The sequence below is a fragment of the Dermochelys coriacea genome, chromosome 7 (assembly GCF_009764565.3).
Source record: "Dermochelys coriacea isolate rDerCor1 chromosome 7, rDerCor1.pri.v4, whole genome shotgun sequence".
NCBI lineage: Eukaryota > Metazoa > Chordata > Testudines > Dermochelyidae > Dermochelys > Dermochelys coriacea.
Window position 1 is genome coordinate 54985836 of NC_050074.1, and position 16780 is coordinate 55002615.

Sequence of the window (16780 nt, forward strand, 5' to 3'; positions counted from 1 at the left end):
AAATAGCATTACTTTGTGTAATGACCCATTCACTCCCAGTCTCTATTCAAGCTTAAGTTAATTGTATCCAGTTTGCAAATTAATTCCAATTCAGCAGTCTCTCGTTGGAGTCTGTTTTTGAAGCTTTTTTGTTGAAGGATAGCCACTCTTAGGTCTGTGATCGAGTGACCGGAGAGATTGAAGTGTTCTCAGACTGGCTTTTGAATGTTGTTCTTTATGTCTGATTTGTGTCCACTTATTCTTTTATGTAGAGACTGTCCAGTTTGACCAATGTACATGATGGCATGTATCACACTGGTAGATGCGCAGGTGAACGAGCCTCTGATAGTATGGCTGATGTGATTAGGCCCTATGATGTCCCCTGAATAGATATGTGGACGGAGTTGGCAACAGGCTTTGTTGCAAGGATAGGTTCCTGGGTTAGTGGTTCTGTTGTGTGGTGTGTGGTTGCTGGTGAGTATTTGCTTCAGAGTGGGGGGCTGTCTGTAAGCAAGGACTGGCCTGTTTCCCAAGATCTGTGAGTGATGGGTCGTCCTTCAGGATAGGTTGTAGATCCTTGATGATGCGTTGGAGAGGTTTTAGTTGGGGGCTGAAGGTGATGGCTAGTGGCGTTCTGTTGTTTTCTTTGTTGGGCCTGTCCTGGAGTAGGTGACTTCTGGGTACTCTTCTGTCTCTGTCGATCTGTTTCTTCACTTCAGCAGGTACGTATTGTAGTTGTAGGAATGCATGATAGAGACCTTGTAGGTGTTTGTCTCTGTCTGAGGGGTTAGAGCAAATGCAGTTGTATCGTAGAGCTTGGCTGTAGACAATGGATCGTGTGGTGTGATCTGGATGAAAGCTAGAGGCATGTAGATAGGAATAGCAGTTAGTAGGTTTCTGATATAGGGTGGTGGTTGTGACCATCACTTATTAGCACCATAGTGTCCAGGAAGTGGATCTCTTGTGTGGACTGGTCCAGGCTGAGGTTGATGGTGGGATGGAAATTGTTGAAATCATGGTGGAATTCCTCAAGAGCTTCTTTTCCATGGGTCCAGATGATGATGTCATCAATGTAGCGCAAGTAGAGTAGGGGCATTAGGGGACGAGAGCTGAGGAAGCATTGTTCTAAGTCAGCCATAAAAATGTTGGCATACTGTGGGGCCATGCAGGTACCCATCACAGTGCTGCTGATTTGAAGGTGTACACTGTCCCCAAATATGAAGTAGTTATGGGTGAGGACAAAGTCACAAAGTTCAGCCACCAGGTTAGCCGTGACTTGATCGGGGATACTGTTCCTGATGGCTTGTAGTCCATCTTTGTGTGGAATGTTGGCATAGGGGGCTTCTTCCTAAAAACACCATCCTAGCCCCTATGGATGTAGATCACTGATTGGATTGTAGTTTCCTCAGGAAGTCAGTGGTGTCTCAGAGATAGCTGGGAGTGCTGGTAACGTAGGGCCTGAAGAGGGAGTCTACATAGCCAGACAATCCTGCTGTCAGGGTGCCAATGCCTGAGATGATGGGGCATCCAGGATTTCCAGGTTTATGGATCTTGGGTAACAGAATACCCCAGGTCAGGGTTCCAGGGGTGTCTGTGCAGATTTGTTCTTGTGCTTTTTCAGGGAGTTTCTTGAGCAAATGCTGTAGCTTCTTTTGGTAACCCTCAGTGGGATCAGAGGGTAATGGCTTGTAGAAAGTGGTGCTGGAGAGCTGCCTAGTAGCCTCTTGTTCATACTCCGACCTATTCATGATGACAGCCCCTCCTTTGTCAGCCTTTTTGATTGTCAGAGTTGTTTCTGAGGCTGTGGATGGCATTGTGCTCTGCACGGCTGAGGTTCTGGGGCAAGTGATACTGTTTTTCCACAAAAAGAAAAGGAGTACTTGTGGCACCTTAGAGACTAACAAATTTATTAGAGCATAAGCTTTCGTGAGCTACAGCTCACTTCATCGGATGCATTTGCTGTTTTTTCCACCAAATGCATCCGATGAAGTGAGCTGTAGCTCACGAAAGCTTATGCTCTAATAAATTTGTTAGTCTCTAAGGTGCCACAAGTACTCCTTTTCTTTTTGCGAATACAGACTAACACGGCTGCTACTCTGAAACCTGCTTTTCCACAATTTCAGCCCATGCATGTCAGCGGAAGCACTCTATGTAGAAGTCCAGTCTGCTGTTTCAACCTTCAGGAGGAGTCCACCCAGAATAAGACAGATTCTTCTGCTGGGCTAAGAGTATAGTTGGATAGATTAACACTATTGCTGGGTGGGTTACGGGAACCACTGTTGTGGCCCCTTGTGGCATGTAGTAGTTTAGTGTCCTTTTTTCTTTTGTAGAGAAGCAAAGTGTGTTTACTCTTTGTAAAGTCCAGCCATGAGGAAGTTTGTATGGAAGGTTGGTTCTTTATGAGAGTATCCAGCTTTGAGAGCTCATTCTTAATCTTTCCCTGTTTGCTGTAGAGGATGTTGATCAGGTGGTTCTGCAGTTTCTTTGAGTGTGTGTGGCACAAGCTGTCAGCATAGTCTGTGTGGTATGTAGATTGTAATGGATTTTTTTACCTTCAGTCCTTTTGGTATGATCTATTTGCATTTGGAGAGGAAGAATCAGAGTATAATTCTGAGGTCCTATTGTAATTATGCAAAGCATGGGCCATTAATGGTGACTTGGAGTCTTGATGGCTCCATTAACCAGGACAATTGGTTGTAAATGGCTCTGTTTACTTGCAAACCTTCCTGGGTAGCAGAGTAGCAGTCGTGTTAGTCTGTATTCGCAAAAAAAGGAGGACTTGTGGCACCTTAGAGACTAACAAATTTATTTGAGCATAAGCTTTCGTGAGCTACAGTTCACTTCATGCATCCGATGAAGTGAGCTGTAGCTCACAAAAGCTTATGCTCTGAATAAATGTTAGTCTCTAAGGTGCCACAAGTCCTCCTTTTCTTCCTGGGTATATGCAAGCCAACCCTGAAAGAATGGAGAATGAGGTCTTACAGTGACATGGATTGTCACCTGGCTCTGGAATCCATCTTAAATCTGGTCCATTTCCATTTAGAAGGAAGGGTGGGAACCCAGAGAGGCACAAGATTCCCACCTTGTGCCAAAGCTATAAAAGGGGGTGGAACAGAACACAGGGGCTGCTGTCATGAGAAATCCCCTAATTACCACCTGAGCTGGAACCAACAAGAAACGCAGACTAAGGCATCTAGTCTGTGAAAGCTTAGTGGAACATCTGAGGGTGAGATTTATATGTATTCGGTTTCTTAAATGTATTAGGCTTAGACTTGTATATTTTATTTTGCTTGGTAACTTTGTTCTGTTATTACTTGAAACCACTTAAATCTCACTTTTGTTTTTTAATAAACCCAGAGTAAGTGATTGCTCCCCCAGATATTAAACAGCTGTGCATATCACTATAAGGGCTATAGAGGACAGACAATTTGAGTCTACCTGGTATAAGCTTTTTACAGAGTAGAACGGATTGATTTGTGGTTTGGATCCCAGTGGGAGATGGGTGTCTGGGTGCTGGAGATAAGAATAGCTACTGTGAGCTTTTCAGTTAAAGCCTGCAGCTTTGGGGGCACAGACCAGACCTGGGTCTGTGTTGCAGCAGGCTGGCATGTGTGGCTCAAGAAGGCAGGGTTCCTGAGGCCCAAGCCATCAGGGAAAACAGGCTCAGAGGTAGTTCCAGTACATCAGGTGACAATCCCAAGGGGGTCTGTGATCAAACCTGTCACAAATATATTTTTCTCTCCATTTCTTAATGATTCCTAACATTGTTTGGTCACTTTTTTTGACTGCCACTGCACCTTGAGTGCATGTTTTCAGAGAACTATCCACAATGACTCCAAGATCTCAGTGAGTGGCAACAGCTAATTTAGACTCCATTTTTTATGTATTGCTTGGGATTGTTTTCCACTATGCATTATTTTGCATCTATCAACACTGCATTTCATCTGCCATTTTGTTACCCAGTTTTGAGAGAGCTTTTTGTAGCTCTTTGCAGTCTGCCTAAGACTCAACTTTGAGTAGTTTTGTATCCTCAGCAAATTTTGCCACCTAATTACCCTTTTTCCAGACAACTTATGAATTAAGGACTGGTCCAGTGCAGACTGCCGTAGGACACACTATACTGCTCTTCATTCTGAAAACTCACCATTTATTCCTACTGTTTCCTATCTTTTAACCAGTTACCAATTCATGAGGACCTTCCCTCTTATACCATGCCATCTTTTACTTTACTTAAGAGGCTTTGGTGAGGGGCTTTGTAAAACACTTTCTGAAAATCTAAGCATGCTATACCCCCGGGAGCCCCCTGGTCCACATGCTTTGTAGGGTGTGCACACTCTTATTTACAGCCCTGCTATAAAGAATTTTAGCTCTGCAACATTAGAGAGCAAGCTTCCACTACTGCTACTCACTGTTCATCCAGAAAGCAAACTTCTCCCTCAACCTGAAACCCCTTCAGGGAAAACTTCAGCACTCGCTTCCCAAGCTGAAAGCTTGTTTTTTTTTTTTTTTTTTTTTTTTCCAAAAAAAATTACATGCTCAAGACTTGCTGTCAGCCTTTTTATTAAACAGATAAAGAAATCCATCTCTAATAACTACAGTAAAATGTCCAGCAAAGGTTGAGGAAATGCTTTAGTACAAGAGGGCATGAGACCTGATTGTGCTAAGTTCACAACCTGTTTGTTAGTTATAAACTGAATACAACTTAAGTCTCCTTTAACAGGCCACATATAGAACACTAAGGAGCAAATATTCTAAGGGGAGAAGTGCAACAAGAAATCAATAAATGTAGTAGAAAGACAAGTTTGTTATAGTTAACTTCTCCTTTGATTGTCTGGGGGCATTCTTTTTGTCCTGAAGCTTAGTCTACCCTCCAATACCACCTCACTAAACCTCCAGAATTGATAGATCTGGCTTTTACTTGTAATGTTCATATCCCATTGTTACAAATGAACCCACTTATTTTCAGATGATGAGCCTTTGGTTCCTATCTCATACCTACACTACATAGCAGTGATACCATAAATATTAATGGCGTCCCATCAAAATTTTGCTTTTAAATAACTAAAAAGCAGATAAGTACCATAACTTGCAGGGAGGTCTGTACAACTCATTTACACACAATACTTCCCCATACTAGGATATTGATGATTCATAATCAGTGTCATTGAGATATCTTGCATTATGAAAACAAGTGTCTTAGCTTTTCTAGCCCATTACATATTTATTTAAAGCTTGTCAACACATGGAGTTATTCTGGAATAAGCTGTTGATAATTTAGTGCCTTTTTCCAAATGTTTCTTCACTTAATCCACTTCCAAAGAATTTAATCAAAGTACAGAATTAGTCTTAAATATTATCTTCTCCTGTGATCTCTAAATACTCAATGACAGTTAGATGCTTCTGTTCTCAGCTACTTTAAAAGGATAAACCTGCATAAAGCATGAGAAACCAGTTCTCAGAAACAATCTGAGTTAGTTTCAAGACTTTTGTAATGGAGAAGTTTATTGTAAAGCTATAACTATTATTCCCCTTTCAAGAGAGTCTGGATACCAGGACAAATTTAAGAGGATCCAAAACCATGCTCACACCTCTGAAAACAGATTTTTAGACACAGTACAGATGGAAGGAGTATTTATGCTAGACACAGGGCTCTAAGTGAGGAAAAGGAAGCAGCAGAACAAGGGGAATTTCAGGTCCTACAGCTGTAGAGGAGACTGTATTGGTAGGCTATGGAGGAAGTTTTCTACAAGGTCATATGGAACTCAGGAAGTATTAGATTTGAACACTGTCTTACGGCAACTCATAAGAGCTCAGTGTAGCTTTCAGCTTTTGACTACAGCTCAATAATAGAGGCAGTAAAAGAACAGGCTTCTGAGAAAAGGGAAGGTTTTCTAGCCTGAGAAGGAAGAGACACACAGCAACCTTACTAGTCTGTCTGCTACCCTCAAGTCCCTAGCCAAGGCATCAATCCCCCTGGTTACATGGCTCTTCCAGAGTAACAGCTTGTATGTTTAGTGCAGTTCAAACCTTAGGAATTTGACAAGTCAATCTGAGTCATGACCCAATTCTTGTATTTTAGGAAAAAGTGTCCTTTTGTTGTAGAATTTCATCGTTTCTCCAGTTTTTTGTACTTTGCTTCTGCAGAAGAAAAACAGAATGGTTGTTAGAACTGAGAGGAGGGCTAAAAGATCCAATCCTGTAAACTGCTGCGTATTCTAGATTCCCCTTGACTTCAGAGTCACAAGAGGCACTTGGGACAGTTTTTCAAAGGTATTTTAGGCACCTATAGTTGCAAACAGGTGTTTTAAAAATACCAGTGGGTGCTTAGCTCCCATGGAAATCAATGGGATTTATGCACATAGGTCCTCTTAAAAATTTCACCTAAGGAGGGTATCTGCATCTTTAGGCACTAGATACTGAGTGCCTTGCATAATCAGCCTTCACATAAAGCCTGCTACTTCTAATATACCCAAGTTATAATATGCTTCTTGCTATTCCAGAACATTTCTATTACTCAGTTTCCTGAAAGGAGAAAAATCACATACTGCATTTTCAGAACTCCAACCCAGACTAGTTAAATCTTTATGAAAATTACTCCTGGCTTCTTCCACATACATTGTACAATAGGCTATCTTGCTCAATAACAATAATACATTAACATGGTTACCAAGTTTTTTCGAATAGGCATCCAGCTTGTAGGCTGCTTGCTCAAGAGCTGCCACCTGCTCTTCAATGAGGTTGATTTGTTCCAGATACGGCTGAAGACCAGCATCTTAAAAAAGGGGGGAAAACCAGATCAATCAATTATTACTAATTCGCTGAGAGGGAAAAGTTTAGACCTGAAACAAAGAGCTTCTCAGGCCATTATTTGGTCAGTATATTTTACAGATGACAAAAAGAACAAGTGTCTAGAGATGGATTTTTAAGTATATTATAAAAATTAAACTATTCTCAAACTCATCACCAAAAAAATATACAGTGAGAATTAAATCAATACAAGGATCTTTGTAAATTCTTAATTGGTTTCCAATCAGCTGAATGCAAATATACTGAGTATATACCCCAGTTATGAGAATGAAAGAAAAACCTCTTTACTTCACTCACTCTACAGGCATTTTATTACCTATAGTATATAGCTTTATAAATGGTATACAAGAGACAGCTGCACAAGGGCTATCACCCATTTTGTACATATATCCTAGAAATCTCCAGCTTTCAGCAGTTATCAAGCAGGATTACTTCATTATCAGCATTGATGTTGAATTGCAAAGCTTTACGGTGTTTGGAAAACAAGATCACATGTACAAAACCCATATCTGTGATGGAAAGTATATAACTGACAGTTACACAAACCCAGATTTTGAAGATCCACTAACGCTTCCTAGAAAGAAAAGGAGGACTTGTGGCATCTTAGAGACTAACAAATTTATTTGAGCATAAGCTTTTGTGAGCTACAGCTCACTTCATCGGATGCATTCAGTGAAAAATACAGTGTGGAGATTTATATACACAGAGAACAACAATGTGTGTTACTATATACACTGTAAGGAGAGTGATCACTTAAGATGAGCTATTACTGGCGGGGGGGCGGAGACAGAAGAAAACCTTTTGTAGTGATAATCAAGGTGGGCCATTTCCAGCAGTTGACAAAAATGTCTGAGGAACGGTTGAGGTGGGAAATAACATGGGGAAATAGTTTTACTTTGTGTAATGACCCATCCACTCCCAGTCTCTATTCAAGCTTAAGTTAATTGTATCCAGTTTGCAAATTAATTCCAATTCAGCAGTCTCTTGTTGGAGTCTGTTTTTGGGAGACTGGGAGTGGATGGGTCATTACACAAAGTAAAACTATTTCTCCCGCCCCCCCCACTGTTCCTCAGATGTTCTTGTCAACTGCTGAAAATGGCCCACCTTGATTATCACTACAAAAGGTTTTCTCTCCTCCACCCCCTCGCCCCCACTCTCCTGCTGGTAATAGCTCATCTTAAGTGATCACTCTCCTTACAGTGTGTATGGTAACACCCATTGTTTCATGTTCTCTGTGTATATAAATCTCCCCTCTGTATTTTCCACTGAATACATCCGATGAAGTGAGCTGTAGCTCATGAAAGCTTATGCTCAAATAAATTTGTTAGTCTCTAAGGTGCCACAAGTACTCCTTTTCTTTTTGCGAATACAGACTAACACAGCTGCTACTCTGAAACTTCCTAGAAAGTCATCCCAATCTTAGAAAGAAACTTTCACTCTTTCAGAAACAGGAACTGAATGAAAAAAAATTATGAGGCCTCTCCAAAGGTAGATAAGTACATATCCTGAGCTACGTTCCCTCTAAGCTACGCGGCTGCCTCTTAAGCCCTGCGCAGGAGCTCAGGGCTGCGGCGGGGAGAGGCACCTCAGCGCAGACCTGCTGGGGCAGGGAGAGGCACCACTCCCCGCCATGCCCAACACAGAGCTGCCTGGACTTGTCGGGGGAGAGGAGCCCCTACCTCGGCTTGGCCCAGCCTGGCCCCGTCGGAGCTGCCACAGCCAGGGAGTGGTGCCTCTCCCTCAGCCCTGAGCTGCTGTGGCGAGAGAGGGCTGGAAGGAGTCCTCTCTCCCCACTGTAGCCCCTGGGCAGCCTGCACCCCAAACCCCTCATCCCTGGCTCCTCCCCAGAGCCCCCCTCCACCCACTCCAACCCTATGCCCCCTCCTGAACTCCTCATCCCCGGCCCCCCCGCACACCAACCCTCTGCCCCAGCCCTGAGCCCCTCATCCCTAGCCCACCCCGAAGCCTTCAACCCCAGCCAAAGCCCTCACCCACCCTGCACCCGAACCCTCTGCCCCAGCCCTGAGCCCCCTCCCACACGCCAAACTCCTCGGCCCCACCCCCCTCACATGAATTTTGATATGTGCATCAATATGAAGGTAATGTGTCACACATCACCTCCATATTGGTGCACATAACAAAATTCATTCCGGACATGGATGTAAAAAATTAGAGGGAACCCTGATCCTGGGCCAGGATATTCACAATGATTAGGGCCCTACCAAATTCACGGCCACGAAAAATGCATTACGGTCTGTGAAATTTGGTCTTTTGTGTACTTTTACCCTATACTACATACTGATTTAACAGAGGAGACCAGAGTTTTGCAAATTGGAGGTCCTGACCCAAAAGGGAGTTGCAGGGGGGGTCACAAGGTTATTTTAGGGGGGATTGTGGTATTACCACCCTTACTTCTGCACAGCCTTCAGAGCTGGGCAGCCAGAGAGAGGCAGCTGTTGCCCTGGCGCTCTAGTCTGAAGACAGCGCCCCGCCAGCAGCAGTGCAGAAGTAAGGGTGGCAATGCCATACCATGTCACCCTTACTTCTGCGCTGCTGTCTTCAAAGCTGGGCGGCCGGAGCGTGGCAGCTGCTGACTGAGGGCCCAGCTCTGCAGGAAGCAGCGCATTAGTAAGGGTGGCAATAACACTGTCAAGGTTCCTTCCCCACTCTGAACTCTAGGGTACAGATGTGGGGACCCGCACGAAAGACCCGCTAAGCTTATTTCTACCAGCTTAGGTTAAAACTTCCCCAAGGCACAAAGTCTCTGCCCTTGGATTAGGTAAAACGTTGCCACCACCAAGTGTTTTAGACAAAGAATAGGGAAAGGACCACTTGGAGTCCTATTCCCCCAAGCCCTATACCCCCTTTCTTGGGGAAGGCTTGTTAATAATATTCTCACCAACTGGTACAGGTGAACACAGATCCAAACCCTTGGATCTTAAGAACAATGAAAAATCAATCAGGTTTTTAAAGAAGAATTTTTTTTAAAGAAAAGGTAAAAGAATCACCTCTTTAAAATCAGTATGGTAAATACTTCACAGGGTAATCAGATTCAAAATATAGAGAATCCCTCTAGGCAAAAACCTTAAGTTACAAAAAGACACAAAAACAGGAATACACATTCCCTCCAGCACAGTGAATTTACAAGCCAAAACAAAGGAAAACCTAATGCATTTTCTAGCTAGATTACTTACTAACTTTACAGGAGCTGAAGGGCTTGCATCCTTGATCCGTTTCCAGCAAAGGTATCACACCGACAGATAAAACCCTTTGTTCCTCCCTCCAGATTTGAAAGCATCTTGTCCCCTCATTGGTTATTTTGGGTCAGGTGCCAGTGAGGTTACCTTAGCTTCTTAACCCTTTATAGGTGAAAGGTTTTTGCCTCTGGCCAGGAGGGATTTTATAGCACTGTATACAGAAAGGTGGTTACCCTTCCCTTTATATTTATGACAACCATACTATGCCATCCTTACTTATGCGCTGCTGTTGGTGGTGACTCTGCCTTCCGAGCTGGGCTCCCAGCCAGCAGCTGACGCTCTCCAGCTGCCTATCTCTCTCTGAAGGCAGCACCACTGCCAGCAGCAGCACAGAAGTAAGGGTAGCAGTACCACAAGCCTTCCTACAGTAACCTTGTGCCCCCTCCCCCCCACAACTCCTTTTTGGGTCAGGATCGCTACAATTACAACACCATGAAATTTCAGATTTAAATAGCTGAAATCATGAAATTTACTATTTTAAAAATCCTATGACCATGAAATTGACCAAAATGGACCATAAATTTGGTAGGGCCCTAACAATGACGACACAAAGCGCTAATATGGCTAAAACACAGTTTCCTTTAGGTTACAAATCACTATTTAACTTAATCACGTCTTACATTTTTTCCTTTACCTTCTCCTATGCATAAACTAAGCAGCTGAAATAACTAGTTGGGAAAATAATACTAAGGAAGGGCAAAGTATTTTGGTGGATTAAACCTCTTTATCCCCATGCCACTGTTGATGTAGATAAATATTATTGTCCCTAATGTACAGATGGGGACAGTGACGGACTTAGCTTATGGACCTGAACAAACTCTCCCTCAAAGTCAGTGGAGTCCTTCCATTGACTTTAAGTTGGATCAAACACTAACTTGCCCAATGCCACAGTGGGACTCTGACAGAGCTGGGAATACAATCCAGGGTTCCTGGCTTCACTTCTGCTAACTAATCACAAAACCAACCTTCGTCACCCACACAAATGCAAAGGGAGGAGGATGAGTACTATTCAGAGAGCTTCATTCATTTAATCATCAGCTTCAAATGAAACTTATTCTAGACTTATCATATATTCTAGGCACATACAACCTTTACAGAGTTTTCTCTCCTTCAGAAATTAATGGGAGTTTGAACTATAGGCCCCTATATGCTTCGTTTACTGTGTAATATCCATTTACTATAGTCATTCCTGACTCGTTTTTACTTACATTTTTGATTTAGGTCCTTCAGGTTTCGACTAATGTTTACAGCAATATCTTTCATTTCCAGATATTTCAAGCTAGTCAACTTGTTCATGTTTTCCAGGAGTTTGTAGTCTTCACTGGTGGCTTTAGAAAAAAGAGAAAATACTTATACCTTTATAAAAACAACTAGCAGAGTTTGGAATCTAAGTGCGTACCGTTCAGAGCTGAAGAGTTCAAGGTGACAGCTGAACATAGCTGAGAATATCTCATTCAATAATACGGCTCTTAGCAAGATGCTCCCTAAAAACGAGGGGATCAAATGTTGCGGACTGGAATATCAAATAGACTAAAGAATAAATATGTAGCATATTCAGTAAAAAACAAACTTATTTTATACATTTCTACAATACCTATCATTCTGGAAGGTAAAACCTTCTATTTACAAAGCTAAAGGCCTTGATCCTGAAAGCTGATCTGCATGCAGGAACCTTATGCCCACGTAGAGCCCCACAGAAGTCCATGGGACTTCATACAGGCATGGTGGTCTGCCTGAATGCAACAGCCTGCAAGATCAGGGCTTAAGACACCAGCCAACTCATTACACTGTTTTTGGTTTGGCATTTTTGTAGGAAAAAATAATAAGAGAAACATTAAGCTGAAAAAAGTTGGAAAATGTAAGAGGTAAGACTTCTGTGTTAACCTTCCCTCTGTCAGTCTGCATATAGGCTTTGATTCAACAGAGCACCATTAGAAAGGAAGGATGGTCCAGTAGTTAGAGCATTAGCCTAAGAGTCGCGGGATTGGGGTCTCTGCTCTGCCATAAACTTCCTGTACGACATTAGGCAAGTCACTTAGTCTTGCTCTGTTTCAATTCCCTAGTTGCAAAATGGGGATAATAGCCACCCAACCCCACATGGGTCCTGGGAGGATAAATACAAAAAAATAGTGAGGTGCTCAGATACTACAGGATGGGGGCCAGATAAGTCCCTAAGATAGACAGAGGTGTTTAAATGCCTTACTGAGTCAGTGTCACAAGCAGTATGAAATGACAGAGGTTCTTTCAAAGTCTGCTGATGTGATGTACTTTGGACAATATGGGTGGCTTGCCAATAACATGCCACCAGGCTATTTGTGGCTTAATAACTTTAGCACAAATGCAATTTATACAAAGTTGCCGGTGCTACAGAGCCAACACCCTGAACCAGCAATTTCTATTCTCTCAGCTGCAGCTAATGAGAACAGTAACCCATTTCAGCATACTTCACGGGATGTTGGCTCTGCCGCACACACACACAATACTTGTTCCATTCAATAACGTGGAGTAGTTGTAGAGTTCCCTATAACAGGGTGAGCTGCCAACCGAGCACCCCCTGGTGGTTAAAGATCATTTCATGGCACCTGTCTCTGTCACTCCTGCTTCAGGGGCCTCTTAAATAAACTCCACACCCCTAGTCCAAAGGTAATATAAGTGCTCCCCTTCTTGAGTCCAATTTATTCAGTCCCCTCGGTACACACTAGCACTCCAGGCCCCAACCCCAGTTCAGTGTCTCTCTTCCCCTTAGCTAGGGAATCCCCAGCCCTCTTTCCTGGAGCTGGGTCCCCATTCAGTGACCACTCTCAGGCTTTACCTGGTTGGAGCTCAGCCTTCTAGCTTTGACTTCCAAACTCCCCTGGTGTCAGGGTCTTTCTCCTGCCTTAGCAGACTACTCCTAGTTGGTGACCTCCTTGACTTCAGTCTTTCCTGCAGGGGAGCCCTTCCCATGTAGCCTTTGCTGCAGCTTCCTGCTGTTCTTAAAGAGGATAGCTGTGGTTCCATTACATGGCCTTTACTTCCCCCACCTATGGAGGTGAGTTATACTTGTCACAGGAGAACGGCAGCCCAGCTCAGTTCCAAAGTCAGCTTTGGTCCAGTCATGAAGATGCAGCATGTTTACAGGTCCCTCTTGCTCTACATCTGTTCCCTCCCCACTGGGGGCTTGTCTATGTGAACACTTAGGGCAAGTCTACATTACAATATTAAGTTGACCTAAGTTATGTCATCGTACAGCCACCACAATAATTAAATCGCTTTTGCATGTCCACAGTACGTTCCTTGTGTTGGCAGTGCACGTCCTCACCAGGAGCGCTTGTACCGATTTGACTGTCGGCATGGGGCATTGTGGGATGGCTTCTGAAAGTCAGCAACAGTCTACACTGACACTGCTTTGACCTAACTACATCGACCTAAGCACTACGCCTCTCACAGAGGTAGAGTTAAGTCGGTGAAGTGGATGAGTTACATCAGTGGGTGCTACCTTTTAGTGTAGATATTTACAGAGTTAGGGAATAGATTAAAGCACACTAGGGAACTTTTAGCATGTGGCAGCAGTGTCCATGCAGGCATTTAGTGCATGGCAGGCTACAGAGAAATAGATTTACACCTCACCTAGCCACAAATTAAGTGTTCGTATAGACAAGCTCTCAGAAGAAGAAATAGTTAACCTTATTCAGTACCACACTAAAAACTTTTTGAAAGATAAAAAGTCACATCAATCTGGGGCCCTCTTTAGCTTTACATTCAGATGTTCTATCTCAACACATGATCCAAGTGGCAGCCATCTAACTGCCCGTGTGACCCCGCTGACATGTGTTAACAGTTTGCTAGAGCACTTTGATCTCATCCTCTTTTAAATGGGACTAGCTCAAAGCACATTAATGAACTATTAATGCACATCAGCAGGCTGCATGTGGACAGTTAGATTGGGGCAGGCTAGCGCAGAGTGGATTCACACCCCAGGTTGCCATGCTCTAATTGCTTGTGTACATAAGACTCTTAAATTATATTAAAGCCACTTTAATTCTGCCCACGCAGGGGCTGAATGCAGTTTAACTAATCCATTTTTAATTCACACCTTTAATTAATTTGGATTACTTTTCCTGAGTATCTCTGTGTAGACAAGCCCTAAAATACTATGCAGAATATTTCTTTTTTTAAACAGTTTATCTCTATGCTAGCCGGGTTTGTTAGTTTCACAGTTTGCCTTACCTGTCAGTTCACCTGTTAAGTAAGTGGCCATTTTGTTGAACATATCCTTACAAAGCTCATTGATATCTGCTTCTGCTGGTTCCTTAGCTTCCTCCGCTGTCTCCACAGCAGGATCCTCTAATCAGGTTATAAATGAATAGTACAGAGGTAAGGGAAAGTTAGTCAAATACTGAAATACACACAAAATAGTAAAAACAGCACAGATCTTTTTGTTACATTTATTTTCAACATGGGGTGTACATTTTAGATTAATAAACAATTAACCCACAAGGTTATCTGTAAAATAGCATAAAGTTGATTTAACAGCTTGATTTTAAATCAATAAATATTTTATCTATTTCAGGGGTAGGCCTCTGTAAGTTTCCCTTATTATTACAAAGGCAAAAATTAAATGATGTGAAGACAAAGATTTCAGGAAAGATCTTCGAGTCTGATCATTTCTATTGGCTGTGCCTACTGTCATTTTTTCCATCTTTGATCACTGATTGAGAACTGTTCCCTATGTCCCCTTCAGAAGGTGCTGCAACAGTCCCCCAGTCCTGTCCACTAAACTCTTTCTTCTCCTTCAAATCCCTTTGTAACATTCCTCCTGTTCTTCCCACAAATAATCTTTCCACTGCTTCATCTGAGTAGTTCTCTTCGGCTCTGTCTTTTCTTGTATTTTCTTTACATGGCTTGATCCTGAGATACTGGATTGAACACGCTGCTGGCTGTGTTCCTTCAACGATTGATCACTGTGCAACAGAGCCTGGCAGTGTCCTAGTGCCCAAGCACCCATAACTCCAACTTACCTAGGGGCTGAGGGCACTTAGCAACTCCTGGAAGAGCTTGGCATACGGCAGGATCAAGCCCATAGACAATATGCATTCTGGAGCAGGGAACCAGACTTACGCTATGTTTGGAATAGTGCGATGATAATTTGTGTGCTATATAAATGGTTAGTAAGCATCAGTTCCTTCTGCGAAGAACTGTGATAGTCTTATTAGCCTGGAAAAGCTTTTCATGACAAAGCCATAGGCTGCCCATCTAAGTGAAGACATTTTCCTCTCCCTGTTGCTGCTCCATTCGTCTCACTTCAGCGTCATTGTAAGCAAAGAATATTTGCTAAATAAAGGCCGTAGCAAGTCACACGTGAGACACGGAGAGAAATGGCACCAGCTGCCTATAACAGAAGACAGGTGCCATCACCCACTTCTGGAAGGTTTAACATTATGTATGACAGCGGGGAGCGCGGTGTGTGCGGAAAAAGACTAGCTCAGCCTTGTGAAGGACAATCAGCCAAGCCAGCACCGCAGCCCATCACCGCTGAAACAACCCCTGCTGGGTCAGGAGATGGAGACCCTGGTCTTTTGGCCACAGAGCGATGCCACCCGGTTGGCTCACACCTGCCAACAGGTGATGGGGAGCTCAGAGCTCTGGCCGTGCCCCGTTCCCGCCCCAGCGGTCACTAAGGCCAACAGACAAGCGCGGGTCCCTTTGGGATGGGAGCGCCGGCCCCTCTCGTAGCCTGGGGCGCGTGAGGGGACCAGACCCCAACTCTACGGGGTCTCCTGGGGCAGGGGCCGAACCCCTGAGCCCCTCCTAGGGCAGCAGCACAGCCTGCTAGCGGCTCCCGCTCAGGAGCCAGAGGCCAGCCCTTGGGAGGTGGGGGCACATTAGCAGCGCGGCACCGGGGGGGCGGGGTGTCACAGCTCCAGGCCCCCAGCTTGGGGCGGGCTCTCAGCTCGGGGAGGGGGCTCGGGCTGCCCCCCTCCCCCCGGGCCTCTCTCTTACGTTTGGCTACTTGCACCCGGGCCTCCAGCGGACCCTCGGCAGCGGCAGCGGTTGCCATGGCGACAGGCGCCCCCGGTAGACAGAACCCGTCCGCTTCCGCGTTCCCCCGAACTCGGCGAGCGCGGCCCCGCCCTCCTGCTCCCTACTGCGCAGGCGCGGGAGCGTGGCGCTTGCGCACAGACCCGGCTGTCACACGTCCGTCTGTGCACGTGGGTGGCACTGGCGACCGGAGGGGCCCTGGTTGTCCTGGGCGGGGACTCAGGTGCCGGGAGGCCAGTGGCCCCTGGTGCGGCGGGGATGGGTAGGGCACCCTCCTGCTGCTGCTAACCGCGTGACACCCCTGCTCCAGGCCCCAGCCGGGCCAGCCGCATTCGCCCCTTGCTGGCTGCCTTGGCAGAGCGGCCGACCCTCTCTCGCTCTGAGGTGCTGAGCTGAGAGGGGCTGGGGGTAGCCCAGTGTGGACGTAGCCTTTCGCCCGTGGCCTTTGCTGTGTCTATGGACAGAGGGCTCCGGCTCCAGCACTGTCAATCAGGCTCTTTCCAGGGGACCCAGGAGCCAATCAGATCATTTTAAAATGACCAAAAGCTTTATTTCCATTCCCTATGGGCCTCACCCTGAAGAAAGCTCCACCTCATGCTGGTGAGGGAGTCACTCTGCTGGCTGTGTTCCTTCAAAGATCACTGCTGCAACAGAGCCTGGTGGTGCCCTAATGCCCAGCTTCGATGGAGTTGGAGTTGATGTGACACTTGGTGGTG

The 16780-nt window shown here is 44.8% G+C and overlaps 1 protein-coding gene across 2 annotated transcripts; it reads right to left on the minus strand.

Moving 5' to 3' along the window:
• Positions 1-4634: 4634 nt before the first annotated feature.
• Positions 4635-16212, minus strand: BLOC1S2 (biogenesis of lysosomal organelles complex 1 subunit 2). Of its 2 annotated transcripts, none has more exons than XM_038411535.2 (5): positions 16026-16212; positions 14253-14369; positions 11252-11371; positions 6647-6751; positions 4635-6117 (listed from the first exon to the last, which is right to left on the minus strand). In XM_038411535.2, exons 1-5 carry the CDS (start codon positions 16081-16083, stop codon positions 6086-6088), a joined length of 432 nt encoding a protein of 143 aa, XP_038267463.1. In that variant the 5' UTR covers positions 16084-16212; the 3' UTR covers positions 4635-6085. The 2 variants fall into 2 exon arrangements, with proteins under 2 accessions (XP_038267463.1, XP_038267462.1); XM_038411534.2 differs by lacking the exon at positions 16026-16212 and adding an exon at positions 15044-15134.
• Between the last annotated feature and the right edge of the window lie 568 nt (positions 16213-16780).

Coding starts and splice junctions, on each gene's coding strand:
- BLOC1S2 (XM_038411534.2), bottom strand. CDS start 15,119: ATGCATATTGTCTATGGGCTTGATCCTGCCGTATGCCAAGCTCTTCCA. Junction 6,752..11,251: donor GAAGGACCTAAATCAAAAAT/GTAAGTAAAAAC, acceptor CCCTTTTTTAAG/ATGCTGGTCTTCAGCCGTAT. Junction 6,118..6,646: donor TGCCTATTCGAAAAAACTTG/GTAACCATGTTA, acceptor TTTCTTCTGCAG/AAGCAAAGTACAAAAAACTG.